The following is a 19,632-nucleotide window of genomic DNA, read 5'->3' on the forward strand; positions in this document are numbered from 1 at the left end:
GGAGAGTTCCGGTCACTCCCGGTCACCGTGGGGAGTTCCGGTCACTCCCGGTCACCGTGGGGATTTCACAAGATCACAAGACAAGGGAGCAGAAGCAGGCCATTTGGCCCATCGAGTCTGCTCCAAGGAAAAGGGAAAAAGAAATGGGGTGGGGAAAAAAAAGAGAAAAAAAAACTATTCTAATCCCATTTTCCAGCCTTATCCCCATATCCCTTGATACCCTGACTATTTAGATATCTGTCTATCTCCTCTTTGAACACCCCCACTGATCTGGCTTCCACTGCTGTGCGTGGCAAGGAGTTCCACAATTTCACCACCCTCTGGGTAAAGAAATTTCTCCTCATCTCTGTCTTGAAACTGTACCCTCTAATTCTAAGATTGTGCCCTCTGGTCCTGGACTCGCCCACCAAGGGAAACAGCCTAGCCACATCTACTCTATCCTTACCTGTCAACATTTTAAATGTCGCTACGAGGTCCCCTCTCATCCTTCTGTACTCCAGTGAGTACAGTCCAAGAGCCGACAAACGCTCATCATACTTAAGCCCTTTCATTCCCGGAATCATTCTCGTAAATCTCCTCTGAACGGGTCACTCCCGGTCGGTGTGGGCAGTTTGGGTCATTCTCAGTCACCGTGGGGAGTTCGGGTCACTCCCCTCGTTATCACAGTGAGTCAGGGTTCGGGTGATGCGGTGAACCACATGGACAGCATGCGAAGGGTTAACAAAATGAGAACGAGTTGATGAAATTTCCGTGGCCAAAGTCCAACTGGTTGTTGCCACAGACACCCGGTCCCTTCCCCATTCCCGTACCGGGAGGTCGGTATAACAACCGGTGCCCGTCGACCCCGGTCACGGAAAGCAGCGGTGGCGACCAGCACACCCGTCACTCCCACCGGGCGCTCCCGCTCAGTCGGTCCCGACCGGCCTTGAACAGACCTTCCCTGCCGGTGTCTGAGCCAACGCTGGCGGAGATTTACCAGACACACCGGGAGCAGATTCACACCTGCTAACACACAGCTGCTCATACGCAGCTGTTCGCACTGACCCTGCTCACACGCAGCTGTTCGCACTGACCCTGCTCACACGCAGCTGCTCACACCCAGACCCTGCTCACACCCAGATGCTCACACCCAGACCCTGCTCACACCCAAACTCTGCTCACACTGACCCTGCTCACACACAGCTGCTCAAACCTAGACTTTGCTCACACGCACCTGGTCACACCGACCCTGCTCACACCGAGACCTTTATCGTACTGACCCTGCTCACACCCAGACCTTGCTCACACTGGCCCTGCTCACACCCAGCTGGTCAAACCCCGACCTTCTTCACACTGACTCTGCTCACACCCACTTGCACACACCCAGCTCACACCCAGCTGCTCATAAAGACCCTGTCCTCACCCGGGCCCTGCTCACATCCACCTGCTTACACCCAGACCCTGCTCACACTGAGACCTTTACCATACTGAACCTGCTCACACCCACCTGCTCACACTGACCCTGCTCACACGCAGCTGCTCACACCCAGACCCTGCTCACACCCAGATGCTCACACCCAGACCCTGCTCACACCCAAACTCTGCTCACACTGACCCTGCTCACACACAGCTGCTCAAACCTAGACTTTGCTCACACGCACCTGGTCACACCGACCCTGCTCACACCGAGACCTTTATCGTACTGACCCTGCTCACACCCAGACCTTGCTCACACTGGCCCTGCTCACACCCAGCTGGTCAAACCCCGACCTTCTTCACACTGACTCTGCTCACACCCACTTGCACACACCCAGCTCACACCCAGCTGCTCATAAAGACCCTGTCCTCACCCGGGCCCTGCTCACATCCACCTGCTTACACCCAGACCCTGCTCACACTGAGACCTTTACCATACTGAACCTGCTCACACCCACCTGCTCACACTGACCCTGCTCACACCCAGACCTTGCTCACACTGACCCTGCTCACACTAACCCTGCTCACAACCACAACCTGCTCACACAGACCCTGTCCTCACCCAGGCCCTGCTCACATCCGCCAGCTCACACCCAGACCCTGCTCACATCCAGCTGCTCACACTATCACCCAGCTCACACTCACACCAGTGTCCCGATCACTGCGGGATGGGGCAGGTTTGTCCTCAATATAGATCTCAGGTCAGAGAGTCTGGGTCCTACTTACGGCCACTGGTGACGGTGTCCGGGAGACCTGGAGAGGGAGAGAGAAGGTGGAGTGAGAGAGACGCCTGGTGACCTACCAGACCCACAAGATCTCCGCTGTTGACCCACCAGCAGCGGACCAGCGGGATCGTTCCTGTGTGGTCCACTCCAGCGGGAGCTGCTCGCTGCCTCCTCTACACCTTCACAGGGGCCGTGAGTGAGTCCAGGGCAGCTGTTCACGGGAGGTGAGTGCAGAGTCACTGTATAACTAGGTGTGACCTCTGGGTTACACGCGGGTTATCCCGACGGTCACAGTGCTCATTCCCCTCGCTGGTTCCTGGTCCCCCGCTATGGGCACAACCCCGCTCCCAGCCTTCACCTCCACGCCTTCAGATACCTGTCATCCAGGGGGTGATCTCCCCCCACTCCAGCCCCGCTGTCCCCAGATGTTCATCCAGCAGTTAACATCGCCGACTGCCTGCCACCACTCCTGTGTCTGTGTCGGTACCGAGAGCGCAGCGCGGTGACCCTCACTCCCGGCACGACCAATCATAGCACGGAAACAGGCCCTTCGGCCCAACTCGTCCATGCTGACCAAGATGTCTATCCGAGCTACTCCCATATGCCTGCGTTTGGCCCATATCCCTCTCTCCCGCTCTCTCTCCTCTTCTCCCTGCTTCACTCTCTCTCTCTCTTCCTGTCTCCCTCTCGCCCCAACTCTCCCTCTCTCCTCCCTCCCATTGTCAACCTGTGTGACGGGGCTTCGCCCTCTCCCTGTCACAGAGACTCTTCTCTCGGCTGCCTCCCCCCCCCCCCCCCGTTTCTCGCTCTCCTTCCCTTCCTCCCGCCTCCCTCCTTCCCTCTCCTTCCTCCCTCCTCCCTCCCCTCCCTCCTCCCTCCCCTCCCTCCCTCCTCCCCTCCCTCCTCCCGCCTCCCTCCTTCCCTCTCCTTCCTCCCTCCTCCCTCCTCTCTCCTTCCTCCTTCCTCCCTCCTCCCTCCTCCCTCCCCTCCTCCCTCCTCCCCTCCCACCCTCCCTCCTCCCCTCCCTCCTCCCTCCTCCCGCCTCCCTCCTTCCCTCTCCTTCCTTCCTCCTCCCTCCCCTCCCTCCCTCCCTCCTCCCGTCCCTCCCTCCTTCCCTCTCCTTCCTCCCTCCTCCCTCCCCTCCCTCCTCCCTCCTCCCCTCCCTCCTCCCTCCTCCCGCCTCCCTCCTTCCCTCTCCTTCCTCCCTCCTCCCTCCTCCCGTCCCTCCCTCCTTCCCTCTCCTTCCTCCCTCCTCCCTCCCCTCCCTCCTCCCTCCCCTCCCTCCCTCCCTCCTCCCCTCCCTCCTCCCTCCTCCCTCCTCCCCTCTCCTTCCTCCCTCCTCTCTCCCCTCCTCTCTCCTTCCTCCCTCCTCCCTCCCCTCCTCTCTCCTTCCTCCCTCTCTCCTCCCCTCCCTCCCTCCTTCCCTCCCTCCCTCTCTCGTTCCCGCTGCCACCTCCACTCTCGGCCCCACATTACCGCCTGGTTGCGGGAGCCGGGCCGGCAGAGCTGGGTACTCACAGACATTGGCCGTGCCTTTGGGGATGGGCAGGTAGGATCCCGCTCTCCAGGGCCGGCCTCGGAACGCTTTCTTACACCTGCCGCAGTCGGGCCCGGTCGTGTTGTGTTCACACTCGCAGCTCAGCTTCCCCTTCTCGGCGACGCAGTTGTTGGCGTGAAGGTTGCACTTGCAGCTGGGGACAGGGCGGGCGTGAAATCAGGACAGCCCGAGGCCGGACCCGCGCCCCGGGAGCGCGCCCAACTCCCCGGGACCCGCGCCCAGGAGCGCGACCCCGGGTCTTCCCCGGGACGGCGCTCCCTCTCCCAGGAACCCGCTCCCTCACCCCGCGATGGCGCTCCCTCCCTTGGACCCCGCTTCTCCCCAGGACCCTCGCTCCCTCTTCCCGGGAACGCGCTCGCTCTGCCCGGGACCTTCTTCAAAACTGGGGCACAGAACCTGAGAGCGACCAGGAACGGGGGTGGGGTCATTGATCCCGGCCGGGGAGGGGGAGGTGGGGAAGTCAGCCCCCGGTTACTGGGCAGCGAGAGGAGGTGGGCACCGGCTCCGACCCGCCGGATCCGCTTTCGCTGCTGCGGCCACCTCCCGCCGACCAACTCACCCCCCACCCCACCCGGCGGAGCCCTTCAGAAGGGGAGCATCCTGCGCACGGCAAGATCCCAGAGCAGGCTGCCACTCCTTCGGTGCTGCCCTGTCGAAGGTGCCGGGTGAGGCTGCGTCCGCCCCGGGCGGTGTGGAAGGTCCCGAGGTCACTGCAGGGGAGACCAACCGGGGAGCTGTCTGCAGGGTCCCGCCCGTTGCCCCCCTCCCCCACAGACCGACGGGGGAGATGTAGGGTCCCCCGAGCGGATTACCTGCTCCCTCTCACGGTGCCCGGGGTGTGGGTGTCTGCAGGGGGAGTTCACAGCTCCCGATGCCGTGCTCCTGTTGAACCAGAGAATCCCAGCTCCCTTATTAGCACCGACCGTGACGCCCTTCACCCATCACCGGCGGCCCTGCCCTCAGCAGCCTGAGCGCCGAGCTCGGGGTTCCCTCCCTCCCTCCCCCTCCCCACCCCTCTCCGGTTCTCCGCGGCCCTCCCGCTGTGACCAGGACTTTGCTCCCGGATCCCGTTCTCTCGGGGGCTGGACTGGACCTAACCTCGGGGAATGAGACCGGGTCAGTGGTGGAATGTCGGTGGGGAGAGACGGACAGCGATTGGCTTCCAGGTAGTCCGGGAACGGGACAAGGAGCGGGGGCAATCTGCTGGACGAACCCAGCGGGTCGAGAGGCATCCGTGGGGGGAGGGAATTGTCGGCAGGACTGATGCAGGGTTTCGACCCGAAACGCCAGCAATTCCTCTCCCCCATAGATGCTGCTCGACCCGCTGAGTTCGTTGCTCCAGATCCCCGCAGCTGCAGCCTCTGGTGTCCTGAGGAACAAGCATGGTCGGGAATGGCTGCCCCGGGCTGCTGGAGGGCAGATTTCAGGAACAGACGGCCCTGCGAGCAGCTGCCGGCTGGAAAACCAACCAGGGAGTCGCTCGGTGTGGGACGGTGAGAGTTCAGGACCCACCTGTTCCCTGGAAAACGTGAGGATCCAGTGGGATCGGAATAGACAAATCGGCATGAAACGATGGGCCGAACGGCCTGCTCCTGTGCTGCCGGACTCTCCCCGCTCCTGGCCCTGAGCCCCGGCTCACTCCCTGCGGACCAGCAGCGGCCGGGGAGCGACTGTTGGCCAACTCCGCGCTCGGTGTCAGACCGCTCCCTGCGGCCCCGTGAATCACAGCGGAAACATTTCCCGGCGCTGTGCTCTGGTCAGTGAGGACCCCCGGTGACTGTGCTCTGATGAGTGAGGTCCCTTGGTGACTGTGAGCTGGTCAGTGAGGACCCCCGGTGACTGTGCTCTAGTCAATGAGGACCCCCGGTGACTGTGCTCTGGTCAGTGAGGACCCCCGGTGACTGTGAGCTGGTCAGTGAGGACCCCCGGTGACTGTGCTCTAGTCAATGAGGACCCCCGGTGACTGTGCTCTGGTCAGTGAGGACCCCCGGTGACTGTGCTCTGGTCAGTGAGGACCCCCAGTGACTGTGCTCTAGTCAATGAGGACCCCCGGTGACTGTGCTCTGGTCAGTGAGGACCCCCGGTGACTGTGCTCTAGTCAATGAGGACCCCCAGTGACTGTGCTCTGGTTAGTGAGGACCCCCGGTGACTGTGCTCTAGTCAATGAGGACCCCCGGTGACTGTGCTCTGGTCAGTGAGGACCCCCGGTGACTGTGCTCTGGTCAGTGAGGACCCCCAGTGACTGTGCTCTAGTCAATGAGGACCCCCGGTGACTGTGCTCTGGTCAGTGAGGACCCCCAGTGACTGTGCTCTAGTCAATGAGGACCCCCGGTGACTGTGCTCTGGTTAGTGAGGACCCCCGGTGACTGTGCTCTGGTCAGTGAGGACCCCCGGTGACTGTGAGCTGGTCAGTGAGGACCCCCGGTGACTGTGCTCTGGTTAGTGAGGACGCCCGGTGACTGTGCTCTGGTCAGTGAGGACCCCCGGTGACTGTGAGCTGGTCAGTGAGGACCCCCGGTGACTGTGCTCTGGTTAGTGAGGACGCCCGGTGACTGTGCTCTGGTCAGTGAGGACCCCCGGTGACTGTGAGCGGGAGAGGGCGGCAGGAGCTGGGGGAGGAAAACGGAGGGGGGGGCGGAGACTGGGGGCGGGGGAGAGTCCACACACCGGCACTGAATGAGACTGAAGGCGCTCACACACTCGGTAACGGGGCTGCACTGAGTAAATGTTCCCGGGGCAGGACGGTGGAGCTAGGAGTGTGGGGATGGGCTGAAGGGTCGGGGGTGGAGAGAATGTCCCCCACAGTGAGGTGCTGGGCTCTGGGAGCCGCTGTCGGACTGGGGAGCAGATTCAACAGGAACTGGAGGAGAGAATTGGAGAGATGTTTAAACAGGAAGGCTCCGGGGTACAGAGAACAGCGGAGGAAGAGGGATAGCAGAGAACAGGAGGGCCGAACTGCCGGGCTGTGTGCTGCCTGACTCAGGAGGGGAGCAGATTCTACAGGAACTGCCGGGGCACAGAGAACGGCAGAGGCGCGATTGGCCGAACATCCTCTCCCCAGCACCCGAGGAGCCTGAGTGATGGGTCATGGGGTCGCCCACCGAGTCCATGCAGAACTTCCCCCATCTGTGCTTTGCTCTCGTTCGGTCCGTAACCCCGCCTATTGAAGAGTCTGACCTGGTCCCCAATGGACACAGTGACAGGATTTGACTCGCCGCCCCCTCCAGCAGCGCCTCCAGATATTACACCACTCGCCCTGTAAATGACCTGCCCTCACATCCCTTTTAAAACTCCTCCCTCTCACCTTAAACCTGCACGCAGAACAGTACAGCACAGGAACAGGCCCTTTGGCCCACAATGTTGTGCCCAACTAAGTACACTGATCCCTTCTGTCTGCACAATGTCAGTGTCCCTTCATGCCCTCCATTCATCCATGTGCCCATCTATGAGTCATTTGAACCCCTCTATCATATCTGCCTCCACCCCCACCCCTGGCAGCACATTCCAGGCACCCACCACGCTCTGTGTAAAAACAAAACTTACCTCGTACATCTCCTTTGAACTTTCCCCCCTCACCTGAAATGCATGCCCTTGGGTATTAGACATTTCAACCCTGGGCTGTCTGCTCTTGTCTATGGGCTCTCATAATCTTATAAACTTCTATCAGGTCTCCCCTCAGCATCTGCTGCTCCAGAGAAAACAACCCAAATTTGTCTAACTTCTCTTCATAGCACATTTCCTCTAATCCAGGCAGCATCCTGGTGAACCTCTTCTGCACCCTCTCCAAAGCTTCCACACCCTTCCCATAATGGGTGACCAGAACTGAATGCAATGCTCCAGATGCGGCCTAACGAGAGTTTTATAAAAGCTGCAATGTGACTTCTTGACTCTTGAACTCAATGCCTTGACTAATAGAGGTAAGCATGCCATCCGCCTTCTTTACTACCCTATCAGCTTGTGCAGCCACTTTCAGGAAGCTATGGACTTGGACCCCAAGATCCCTCTTTACATCACTGTTGTTCGGGGTCCTGCCATTAACTGTGTACTGTCCCTTTACATTTGATCTCCCAAAGTGAAACACCTCACAGCTGCCTGGATTAAACTCCATCCTCCATTTTTCCATCTATATCTACAACTGACTATATCCCCTGTAACCTTTGGCAATCTTCGTATCATCTGCAAGCTTACTAACCCATCCATCCGTGTTTTCATCCAGGTCATTTATACATATCATGAACAGCAGAGGTCCCAGTACAGATCCATGTGAAACACCACTGGTCACTCACCTCTAGCCGTATTGACCCATTGACCACTACCCTCTGTCTTCTATGGGAAAACCAATTCTGAATCCAAATGGTCAAGTCACTGCGGATCCCATGCATCTTCTGGATGATATATCCTCTTGTTTTTGATAACCTAATCATGGGAAAAAGATTCTGACTAACTACCCTATCTGTGCCTCTCATATTCACCCTTTCACTCCAGGGCAACAAACCCAGCTGACCCAATGTCTCCCCATAACTAAATCCAGGTGACATCCTCATCATTTCCTCTTCACTCTTTCCAGCACAAACACATCCTCTCTAAAGCATGGTGACCAGACCTGCACACAGTACTCCAAGTCTAACCAAGTATTCTGTAAAGTTGCAACTTTTATATTCTATGCCCTGACCCATGAAGGCAAACATGACATATGCCTTCTTCACCACCCCTAGAAGATCAGAGCGGTCGTCAATGTGTGGAGCCTCAGGAGATGGGGGAGATCTTAAACAGTTTCTTTGCATCAGTATTTACTCAGGAAACTGGCATAGTGGATATGGAAGGAAGGGAAACAAGCAGTAGTGTCATGGAACATATGGAGATTAAAGAGGAGGAGGTGCTTGCTGCTTTACAGTGAATAAAGGTAGATAAATCTCCCGGGCCTGATAAGATATTTCCTCAGACTTTGAGAGAGACGAGTGTAGAGATTGCAGGGGCCCTGGCAGATATATTTAAAATATCCTTAGCCACGGGTGTGGTGCTGGAAGACTGGAGGGTAGCTCATGTTGTTCCATTGTTTAAAAAAGGATCTAAAAGTAAACCAGGTAATTACAGGCCGGTGAGCCTGACATCAGTAGTGGGTAAATTATTGGAAGGTGTTCTGAGAGATCGGATATACAAGTATTTGGGTAGCCAAGGGCTGATTAAGGATAGTCAGCATGGCTTTGTGCATGGTAGATCGTGTTTAATGAATCTTGTAGAGTTTTTTGAGGAGGTTACCAAGAAAGTAGATGAAGGAAAGGCTGTGGATGTTGTCTACATGGACTTTAGTAAGGCCTTTGACAAGGTCCCACATGGGAGGTTAGTTCAGAAGGTTCAGACATTAGGTATCCATGGTAAGGCTGTAAACTGGATTCGAAATTGGCTGTGTGGGAGAAGACAGAGTGTGGTAGTGGATGATTGTTTCTCAGACTGGAGGCCTGTGACTAGTGGTGTGCCTCAGGGATCTGTGCTGGGGCCATTGTTGTTTGTTGTCTGTATCAATGATCTAGATGATAATGTGGTAAATTAGATCAGCAAGTTTGCTGTTGATACTAAGATTGGAAGCATAATGGACAGTGAGGAAGGCTTTCAAAGTTTGCGCAGGGATTTGAACCAACTGGAAGAATGGGCCAGAAAATGGCGGATGGAATTTAATGCAGACAAGTGTGAGGTGTTGCATTTTGGAAGGACAAATCAAGGTAGGACATACACAGTAAATGGTAGGGCACTGAGGAGTGCGGAGGAACAAAGGGATCTGGGAGTTCAGATACATAATTCCCTGAAAGTGGCATCACAGGTAGACAGGGTTGTAAAAAAGGCTTTTGGCATCCTGGCATTCATAAATCAAAGTATTGAGTACAGGAGTTGGGATGTTATGGTGAGGTTGTATAAGACATTGGTGAGGCCAAATTTGGAGTATTGTGTGCATTTCTGGTCACCTAACTATAGGAAGGATGTCAGTAAGATTGAAAGAGAGCAGAGGAGATTTATTAGAATGTTGCTGGGTCTTCAGGAGTTGAGTTACAGGGAAAGATTGAACAGGTTAGGACTTTATTCCTTGGAACGCAGAAGAATGAGGGGAGATTTGATAGAGGTTTACAAAATTATGAGGGGTATAGACAGAGTTAATGCGAGTAGGCTCTTTCCACCTAGATTAGGAGAGATAAGTACGAGAGGACATGGCTTTAGGGTGTAAGGGGAAAGGTTTAGGGGGAACATTAGGGGGAACTTCTTCACTCAAAGAGTGGTGGGAGTGTGGAACGGGCTGCCATCTGATGTAGTAAATGCAGGCTCACTCTTGAGTTTTAAGAATAAATTGGATGGATACATGGACGGGAGAGGTCTGGAGGGTTATGGATTGGGTGCAGGTAAATGGGACTAGCGGAATACTGTTTCGGCACAGACTAGAATGGCCGAATGGCCTGTTTTCTGTGCTGTAGTGTTCTATGGTTCTATGGTTCTATCTACCTGGGTTGCTGCTTCCAGGGACTATGGACTTGAACCCCAAGGTCCCTCTGTTCATCAACACTCCTTAGTGCCCTACCAGTGTATGTCCGACCCCTATTTGACTTCCCAAATGCATCACCTGGCACTTATTGGGATTAAATTCCATCTGCCAACACTCCGCCCAACTTTCCATTGGATCTGCATCCTGCTGTAGCTTTAGACACCCTTCCTCCCTCACCATCCACAGCACCACCAACTTTTGCATCATTCGCAAACTTACTAACCATCCCTTCTACATTCACATTAAAGTCATTAATCTGTACAACAGACAAGGGTCCCAGCACTGAACCCACGGTACATCACTGGGTGCAGACTTCCAATCAGGAGAGCACCCTTCCGCCACCACATCACTAAGCTAGCTTTGGATCCAGCTCTCCTTGGATCCCGTGGGCCTTAAACTTCTGGACCAGCCTACCATGTGGGACTTGTTAATTGCCTTATCGACAACATCTACCACCCTGCCTTCATCAATCTTCTTCATTACCTCTACAAAAAACACAATCAAATTAGTGAGAGGGGATTTCTCCACACAAAGCCATGCTGACTATCCCTGATCAGCCCCTGCCTTTGCAGATGTACATAAATGCGGTCGCTTAGAATTTTCCCCACCACTGATGTGACGCACACTGATCTGTAGTACCTGGCTTATCCATGCTGCCCTTCTGAAACAAAGGAACAACATTAGCTAACCTCCAGTCTCTGGTATCTCAGGTGGCAAACGAAGGTGCAAAAATCTCTGTCAGGGTCCCAATCATCTCCTCTCTGCTTCCCATAGCAACCAGGGATAGATCTCAACCGGTGATTTATCAACCTATAGTCTTTGAACCCCGAGGAGACTGAAGCTCAGCAGTGTTGAGGGTAAAAGGACAGATTCCACTCACTGTTCACTGCTCAACTCGTTAAACATTTGGCAGGAAATGGGTGTCTCCCAGCTGGCCTGGCACCAGGACCTTGGGGAGCTGTCACAGCTCCCCATTCCATTACCCCAAATACTGTGTCCATCTCGGTACACTGGATGTTGTCCTGAACCTGTGTCACCAGATTTTGTCCTGAACCTGTGTCACCAGATGTTGTCCTGACCTGGAACCTGAGTGTGACCTGTGTCCCCAGATGGTATTCTGATATAGAACCCCAGAAGTTGCCCTGACCCATTCCCAGATGTTGTCCTGATCCTATAGAACCATAGACCACTACAGCACAGAAAACAGGCCATTCAGCCCTTCTAGTCTGTGCCAAAACGTTATTCCGCTAGTCCCATTTACCTGCACCCAGTCTAACCCTCCAGACCTCTCCCATCCATGTATCTGTCCAATTTATTCTTAAAACTCGAGTGAGCCCACATTTACTACATCAGATGGCAGCCTGTTCCATACTCCCACCACTCTTTAAGTGAAGAAGTTCCCCTAAACCTTTCCCCTTTCACCCTAAAGCCATGTCCTCTCGTACTTATCTCTCCTAATCTAAGTGGAAAGAGCCTGCTCACATTAACTCTGTCTATACCCCTCATAATTTTGTAAGCTTCTATCAAATCTCCCCTCATTCCCCAGATTATCCCAAATGTTGTCCTGATCCTTTACCCCAGATGTTCCCCGACCACATCCCCAAATGTTCCCGTGACCCCATCCACAGATGTTGCACAGACCCCATGCCCCAGCTGTGCATGTTGGGAAGGCGAGGAGCTCTCACCGGCCACGGATGTCCAGATTGGAGATGGCATAGAAGTACTTGGAGAGGTTGTGCTGGTCCACACTGGTGGTTCCAGTGGCAGGCTTCAGTAGCCTAATCCGCAGGTCGGTCAGCGTGAAGAAGTCCCTCAGCTCCTTGGTAGTGTCCAGCTGGCCATAGAGTGAGGCCATGTCCCGCAGACGGGGGCCCCCGAACAGGGCAAAGCGTTCCTGGATCTCGAAGCGCACCATCTTGTCCAGTTTCCACACGTAGCCCCTGGAGTAGTCCTCCGTGCAGATGATGTCTAGCACGGAGGCCGGCTTCAAATCCTGCGCTCTCCGTGGTTCCATCCCGAAGGAGTTGAGGCAGTCAGCCGCGTAGAACTGGTAGGGCTGCCATGTCCGGCCGTGGTCCAGAGACTTCTCCAGAACCATCTGCTCGGGTCGGCCCGACTCAAAAGTGATGACAATGTCCTCGGTCAGCTCAATGCTCTTGCCCCAGGACAGAGTGATGTTGACCACCAGGGGCTTGGGGAAGCTCTTCCAGGAGATGCTTTGCCAGAAGGTGTTAGGAATGCGACCCTCGTCATCCAGCATCAGCTCGGGGGGGTGGGCCAGCTCGGGGGTGTGAGCATCACACTCATTGTTGCACATGTATGGGTTCTCCTGACAACAGAGAGGGCACAGGGTCAGACACAGGGTGAGGGTCCCTCCCCACCATCCTGTCACACACTCCTGGGGTCAGACACAGAGAGAAGCTCCTTCCGCACCTTCCCATCACACAGTCCTGGGGTCAGACAGAGTGAAACTCCCTCTACACCGTCCCATCACACACTCCCGGGGTCAGACACAGAGTGAAGCTCTCGCTATACTGTCCCATCACACACTCCCAGGGTCAGACACAGGCTGAAGCTCCCTCCACCCCGTCCCATCACACACTCCTGGGCTCTGACACAGGGTGAGGGTCCCTCCACACCATCCCATCACACAGTCCTGGGGCCAAACACAGGGTGAAGCTCCCTCTACACCATCCCACCACACACTCCTGCGCTCAGATACAGGGTGAAGCTCCCTCCGCTCTGTCCATCACACACTCCCAGGATCAGACATAGGGTGAGGCTCCCTCCACATCATCCCATCACATACTCCTGGGGTCAGACACAGAGTGAAGGTCCCTCCGCACCATCCCATCACACACTCCCAGGGCAAGGGTTAGACACAGAGTGAAGCAAATTCTACACCATCTCATCACACACTCCCGGGGTCAGACACAGAGTGAAACTCTCGCTGCACTGTCCCATCACACATTCCCAGGCTCAGACACAGGGTGAAGCTCCCTCCGCACCATCCCGTCACACACTCCCAGCGTTGGACATGGTGAAGCTCCCTCTGCTCAGTCCACACACTCCTGGGGTCAGACACAGGGTGAAGCTCCCCTCTGCACCGTCCCGTCACACACTCCCAGCGTTAGACATGGTGAAGCTCCCTCTGCTCAGTCCACACACACTCCCAGGGTCAGACACAGGGTGGGGCTCCATCTGCACTGTCCGTCACACACTCCCGGGGTCAGACACAGAGCAAAGCTCCCTCTATTCCGTCCATCACACACTCCCAGGGTCAGACACAGAGTGCAGCTCCCTCGACTTTATATTGGGAAAAGCCGTGGGTCTTGTCCTAACCCAAGGGAATCTCCAGTATACACTTCCCTCCATTCTGATGCTTCACCCCTGCTGCTGGTTTCCTCACACTCGGCCAATTCTCCCCCCGTGCTGCCACAGCCCCTTCTGAGTTCTCAAGTCGCACCGCACGGAGACAGGCCCTTTGGCCCCAATTGTCCATGGTGATGTACTGCCCATCTGTGCTTGTCCCATTTGTCTGCATTAGGGCCCTAGATCTGTTCTCACTTCCTATCCAAGTAGCTGTACACTCTTAAACATTGCATGCACCCATCTCGCCACCTCCTGTGGCAGCTTGAGCCACCTACCCACTGTCCTCTATGTGAAAAACCTGCCCTTCACATCTCATTTAAATTTCTCCCCAGTCACCTTAAACCTGTGCCTTGTAGGTCCATAACCCCCCCCCCCCCCCCAACCCCAGTATCGGTAAAAGTCCCACTATCTACGTGTCTATGTCCCCTAGAATCCTATAGATCTCTGTCAGGTCACCCCTCAGCCTCCGACGTTCCAGTGAGAACAATCCCAGCCTGTCCAGTCTCTCCGTGTAACTGCAGCCTCCATTCCAGGCAACAGAACACAGAACAGTGCAGCTCAGGAACAGGCCCTTCGGCCCACTATGTCTGTGCTGACCATGATCCACATTAAACTACACATGGTCCATATCCCTCCATTCCCGGCCTGTTCACGTTCCTGTCTAAATGCTACTTAAACGTTGCTGTTGTATCTGCCTCCACACCTCCCCTGGCAGCCTGCTCCAGGCACCCACCACTCTCTGTCTAAAAAGACTTGCCTCGTAAATCTCCTTTAAACATACCCCCTCTCAGCTTAAGTCTCTTCCCTCTTGTATTTGACATTTCTATCTTTGGACAAAGACTCTCAATGTCTACCCTATCTGCGTCTGTCATAATTTCATAAACTTCTATCAGATTCACCCTCAGCTTCCCTCAGTCTTCCTGGGGAATCTCACCTGCACTCTCTCTGTTACTCCCACACCCTTCCCGTAGTGTGGTGACCAGAACTGTACACAATACTCCAAGTGTGGTCTAACCATTGTTTTGTACAGCTGTGACATGCAGTCACAACTGTTATACTCGGAGTTTCAGCCTATGAAGGTAAACATGCCAAATACCTTCTTCACTACCCTATCCAAATGTGTCACAATTTTCACAGAACTATGAATTTGCGCTCCAGTGCTCTCTGTACATCAACACTCCTGAGGCCCCAGCTATTTACTGCATCTGTCCTGTGAGAATTTATTGTCCCACAACACACAACCTCACACTTGTCTGGATTAAATTCCACCTTCCACACTCTGCCCAACTTTCCAGTTACCTACGTTCCTCTCAACCTTCCTCACTACTTCTCAACCAATTCTTGTGTCCTCAGCAAACTTACGAATCATTCCACCAACATTCTCATTCAAGTCATTTATACAGATGACAAACAACAAAGGTCCCAGATCCGACCCCTATGGCACACTGGAGAGACAGAGGACGGCAGATGCTGGAACCTGAATGAGAAACACGACAATGCTGGAGGAACTCAGCAGGCCAGGCAGCATCCGTGGAGAAAAGCAGGTGGTCAATGTTTCGGGTCAGGACCCTTCTTCAGGACTGAAGATAGGTAAAGTACACCACTGGTTACAGACTTCCAGTCAGAGAAACACCCCTCCACCCCTCTGCCTCCTATCACCAAGTCAGTTTTGGATCCAGCTTGCCAACACACCTTGGATGAACCTTCTGAACCAGCCTACCATTTAACTATAGCTACCACTCTTGGTTACCTCCTCAAAAACAACAATCACATTTGTGAGATGTGAGTTCCCCTTCACCAAACCATGCTGACCTCCCCAATATCTCTAACATATTCTAGAATATCAGTGTACCCCTCCCCTAATGCTCTATCCTCCACAGAGAAACAAAGGACTGCAGATGCTGGAATCTGGATGAAAAAACAACAAGATGCTGGGGAACTCAGCAGGTCAGGCAGCATCCATAGAGAAAACCAGACAGTCAACGTTTCGGGTCAGGACTCTTCTTCAGGAAGAAGGGTCCTGCCCAAAACGTTGACCACCTGCTTTTCTCCATGGATGCTGCCTGACCTGCTGAGTCCCTCCAGCATCTTGTTTTTTCATCCATCCTCCGCATCCTTCTCTCTGGTGAACACCGATGCGAGTATTGATTTAGGATCCACCCATGTCCCCTGGTTCCGCACATTGACTTCTCCCTTGGTCACTGAGGGGACCTAGCCACCTTCTTGCTTGAATTATACATAGAAAAGGTATGGAAAACCATTCCATGATTGCTGGTCTTGATGTTGAGCCTTCCATGTGGCACCTTACACCACAACTACATTTCTGCATTGATGCTCTCATTACTTTGTCAAAAAGAAGTTCTGGCAATGGTGGGGACCACAGGGGCTAGAGTTCGATCTGAACACTGATACAACTTTTTGATATTGTTATTCTATTACTTTAAAAAAAAATTATCTTAAAAGAAGCCTCCCAAAATCCAGCAAAACACAGGAAATGTGGGGCAGGCAATTGCTGCTGAAAAGTTCATAGAAGTGGGTAGCTACAAATCTTCTGCACTGTTCCAGGGCTGGGATAGCACATTAGACACAGAGTGAAGCTCCCTCTACATTGGCCCCCTCATACCGCCCCAAGGCAGGGACAGCTCAGATTAGATACAGAATAAAGCTCCATCACACACTTTCGGTGTCAGACAGAGTGAAGCTCCCTCACACACACCGGGGTCAGACACAGAGTGAAGCTCCCTCACACACACCGGGGTCAGACACAGAGTGAAGCTCCCTCTACACCTTCCCATCACACACTCCCAAGGCACAGGTCAGACACAGAATGAAGCTCCCTCTGTGCAGTCCTGAGATCGAGGAATATCCACACACTCTAATTTTCTCAGGAATAAATTTTAATAAACCTTTCCGTGGTCCACTGCCCCACACTGTGTGTGGGCTGTTATCAGCTGGATAATTTCATCACTGGACTGTTGAAGAATGATGTTTGCTGTCTGACTATAAATAGCTGCACACTACTGAAATATTTAGTGACATGAATTATAAAACTGCGGAGAGTTGAGGAACAATGGACAGAATTTCCCTCCTCACCAAGAGCAGAGGTTGGTGCCCGATGACTGATGGGCTGCTGTCTTTGGACAATCTGCTGTTAAAATAATAATTTATAAAGAAAGAATTAGGAGCAGGAGAAGGCCATTTAGCCCCTCGATCTGCTCTACTATCATCATCACTCTCAATCCTCTTCTCAGCTGTTCCCCCTGCACTATCCCAATATTCCTTGATTCTGTAATTCCAGAAATCCATCAATCCCGTCTGATTGAACTCAGTGACTGAACCTCCAAGCTCTGAGGCAGGGAATTCCAGAGATCAACCCCCCCAGCCCCCAGTCTGAAGAACTGTCTCATGCCCTCAGTTCTAATCGGCTGACACCTCACTCTGTGACTGGGGAGGGTGGCTGACAGGGGTGGGCGACGGGGAGGGTGACGGGGAGGGGAGGGTGGGTGATGGGTGTGGGTGGCCGGCAGCTGTCAGAAGGGAATGAGCGGAGGAGACGTTGGGTTTCCCAGCCCCACTGGGACAGCGGCGTCTCTGGGAAGCTGCTGCAGGGATCGATCAAACCAAGGGGTGTGATTAAGGTGGTGAGAGGGCGATGTCCAGAGAGAAGGGAGATTCACGAGTGCACAACTGTCCCCGCACCGATCCAATCCAAGTGAAACTCCACGCCGGGAGTGGATTCTCACTCCATCTGTGTGCAGCAAGTGGAGGGAACATCTGCACTGCTTGGGAACATCGGCACTGCCCAGATCCATCCCGGGAACATCTGCACTGTCCCATCCCAGGAACATCTGCACCATTCTGGGATCATCTGCAATGACCCGGGAACATCTGTACCATCCCTATCCAGGACATGCCTCAATGACTACCAACCAGTGGCTCTGACATCCACCATCATGAAGTGCTTTGAGAGGCTGGTCAAGGCACACATCAACTCCAGCCTCCCAGGCAACCTTGACCCACTGCAGTTCACCTAACGCTGAAACAGGTACACAGCGGATGCCATCTCCCTGGCCCTACACTCGGCTCTGGAGCATCTGGACAGTAAAGACACCTACGTTAGACTATTGTTTATTGACTACAGCTCTGCCTTCAATACAATAATCCCAAGCAAACTTGTCACCAAACTCCGAGACCTAGGACTCAACACCTCCCTCTGTAACTGGATCCTTGACTTTCTAACCAACAGACCGCAATCAGTGAGGATAGGCAGCAATTCCTCCGGCACAATTATTCTCAACATTGGTGCCCCACAAGGCTGTGTCCTCAGCCTTCTACTCTACTCCCTATACACTCATGACTGTGTGGCCAGATTCTGCTCTAACTCTATCTACAAGTTTGCAGATGATACCACCATTGTAGGCCGTATCTCAAACAGCGATGAGTCGGAGTACAGGAAGGAGATAGAGAGCTTAGTGGAATGGTGTCATGACAACAACCTTTCCCTCAATGTCAACAAAACAAAAGAGCTGGTCATTGACTTCAGGAAAGGGGGCGGTGCACATGCACTTGTCTACATCAATGGTGCTGAGGTCGAGAAGGTTGAGAGCTTCAAGTTCCTGGGAATGAACATCACCAACAGCCTGTCCTGGTCAAATCACGTAGAAGCCACGGCCAAGAAAGCTCATCAGCGCCTCTACTTCCTCAGGAGGCTAAAGAAATTTGGTTCGACCCTTTGACTCTCACCAACTTTTACCGATGCACCATAGAAAGCATCCTATCTGGATGCATCACAGCTTGGTATGGCAACTGCTCTGTCCAGGACTGCAAGAAACTGCAGAGAGTTGTGGACATAGCCCAGAGCATCACGGACACCAGCCTCCCCTCCTTGGACTGTCTTTACCTCTCATTGTCTTGGTAAAGCAGCCAGCATAATCAAAGACCTCACCCACCCGGGTCATTCTCTCTTCTCTACTCTTCCATTGGGTAGAAGATACAGGAGCCTGAGGGCACGTACCACCAGACTTAAGGACAACTTCTACCCCACTGTGATTAGACTATCGAAAGGTTCCCTTATACGATGAGATGGACTCTGACCTCACAATCTACCTTGTTGTGACCTTGCACCTTATTGCACTGCACTTTCTCTGTAGCTGTGACACTTTACTCTGTACTGTTATTGTTTTTACCTGTACTACATCAATGCACTCTGTACTAACCCAATGTAACTGCACTGTGTAATGAATTGACCTGTACGATCGGTATGCAAGACAAGATTTTCACTGTACCTCAGTACAAGTGACAATAATAAACCAATACCAGTACCTGCACCATCCTCAGAATATCTGCACCATCCCATCCCGGGAACATCGGCACTGTCCCATCCTGGGAACATCTGCACCATCCCACCCTGCGAACATCTGCACCACCCCGGGAACACCTGCACCATCCTAGGAACATCTGCACCATCCCCAGAACATCTGCACAATCCCAACCCAGGAACATCTGCACCGTCCCATCCTGAGAACACCTGCACCGTCCCATGCTGGGAACATCTGCACCATCCCAGCCCGGGAACATCTGCACCATCCCAGCCCAGGAACATCTGCACCGTCCCATCCCAGGAATATATGCACCATCCTGGTGACGGATCCACACCCCCCTGATGTGCCTGCAGGGCCTGTCCCCCCCCACCGCCAGTCCACAGGTCCCCCCGCCAATGTCCTCCCCCAGCCCTTCTCCACCACCGTGCCTGGTAGAGGGGGTCCATACTCACCTCATCCCATTCTGATCCACCCGGTCCCAGCCCCACAGGCACCCCCAACCCCCGCAGTCACTCCTTCCCCCATCTCCCCCCTCCACCCATGGATCAACCCTCAGTCTACCCCCTCAGTAACATTTCCCGAAAGCACAGCATCAGTCTCCCACTGTGCTCTCAGCCTCCTGTCCTTCCCTCCCACTCCCTCCCACCACCTCCCCCCCCCTACTACCACTGG

At 54.1% G+C, this 19,632-nt stretch overlaps 1 protein-coding gene across 1 annotated transcript in view; it reads right to left on the reverse strand.

The window, feature by feature from the left end:
- The window catches only part of ntng1a (netrin g1a), a 56,123-nt gene that overhangs the window by 9,768 nt on the left and 26,723 nt on the right, over nt 1-19,632 (reverse strand). Inside the window, exons 2-4 of the mRNA XM_052011947.1 lie at nt 11,953-12,596; nt 3,699-3,871; nt 1,604-1,619 (exon numbers count right to left, since the gene is read on the reverse strand). Of these exons, the coding sequence (XP_051867907.1) occupies nt 1,604-1,619; nt 3,699-3,871; nt 11,953-12,596 (833 nt within the window). The remainder of the gene's footprint in view (nt 1-1,603; nt 1,620-3,698; nt 3,872-11,952; nt 12,597-19,632) is intronic.

This window comes from Pristis pectinata, chromosome 3 (assembly GCF_009764475.1).
Source record: "Pristis pectinata isolate sPriPec2 chromosome 3, sPriPec2.1.pri, whole genome shotgun sequence".
Taxonomy (NCBI): Eukaryota; Metazoa; Chordata; class Chondrichthyes; order Rhinopristiformes; family Pristidae; genus Pristis; species Pristis pectinata.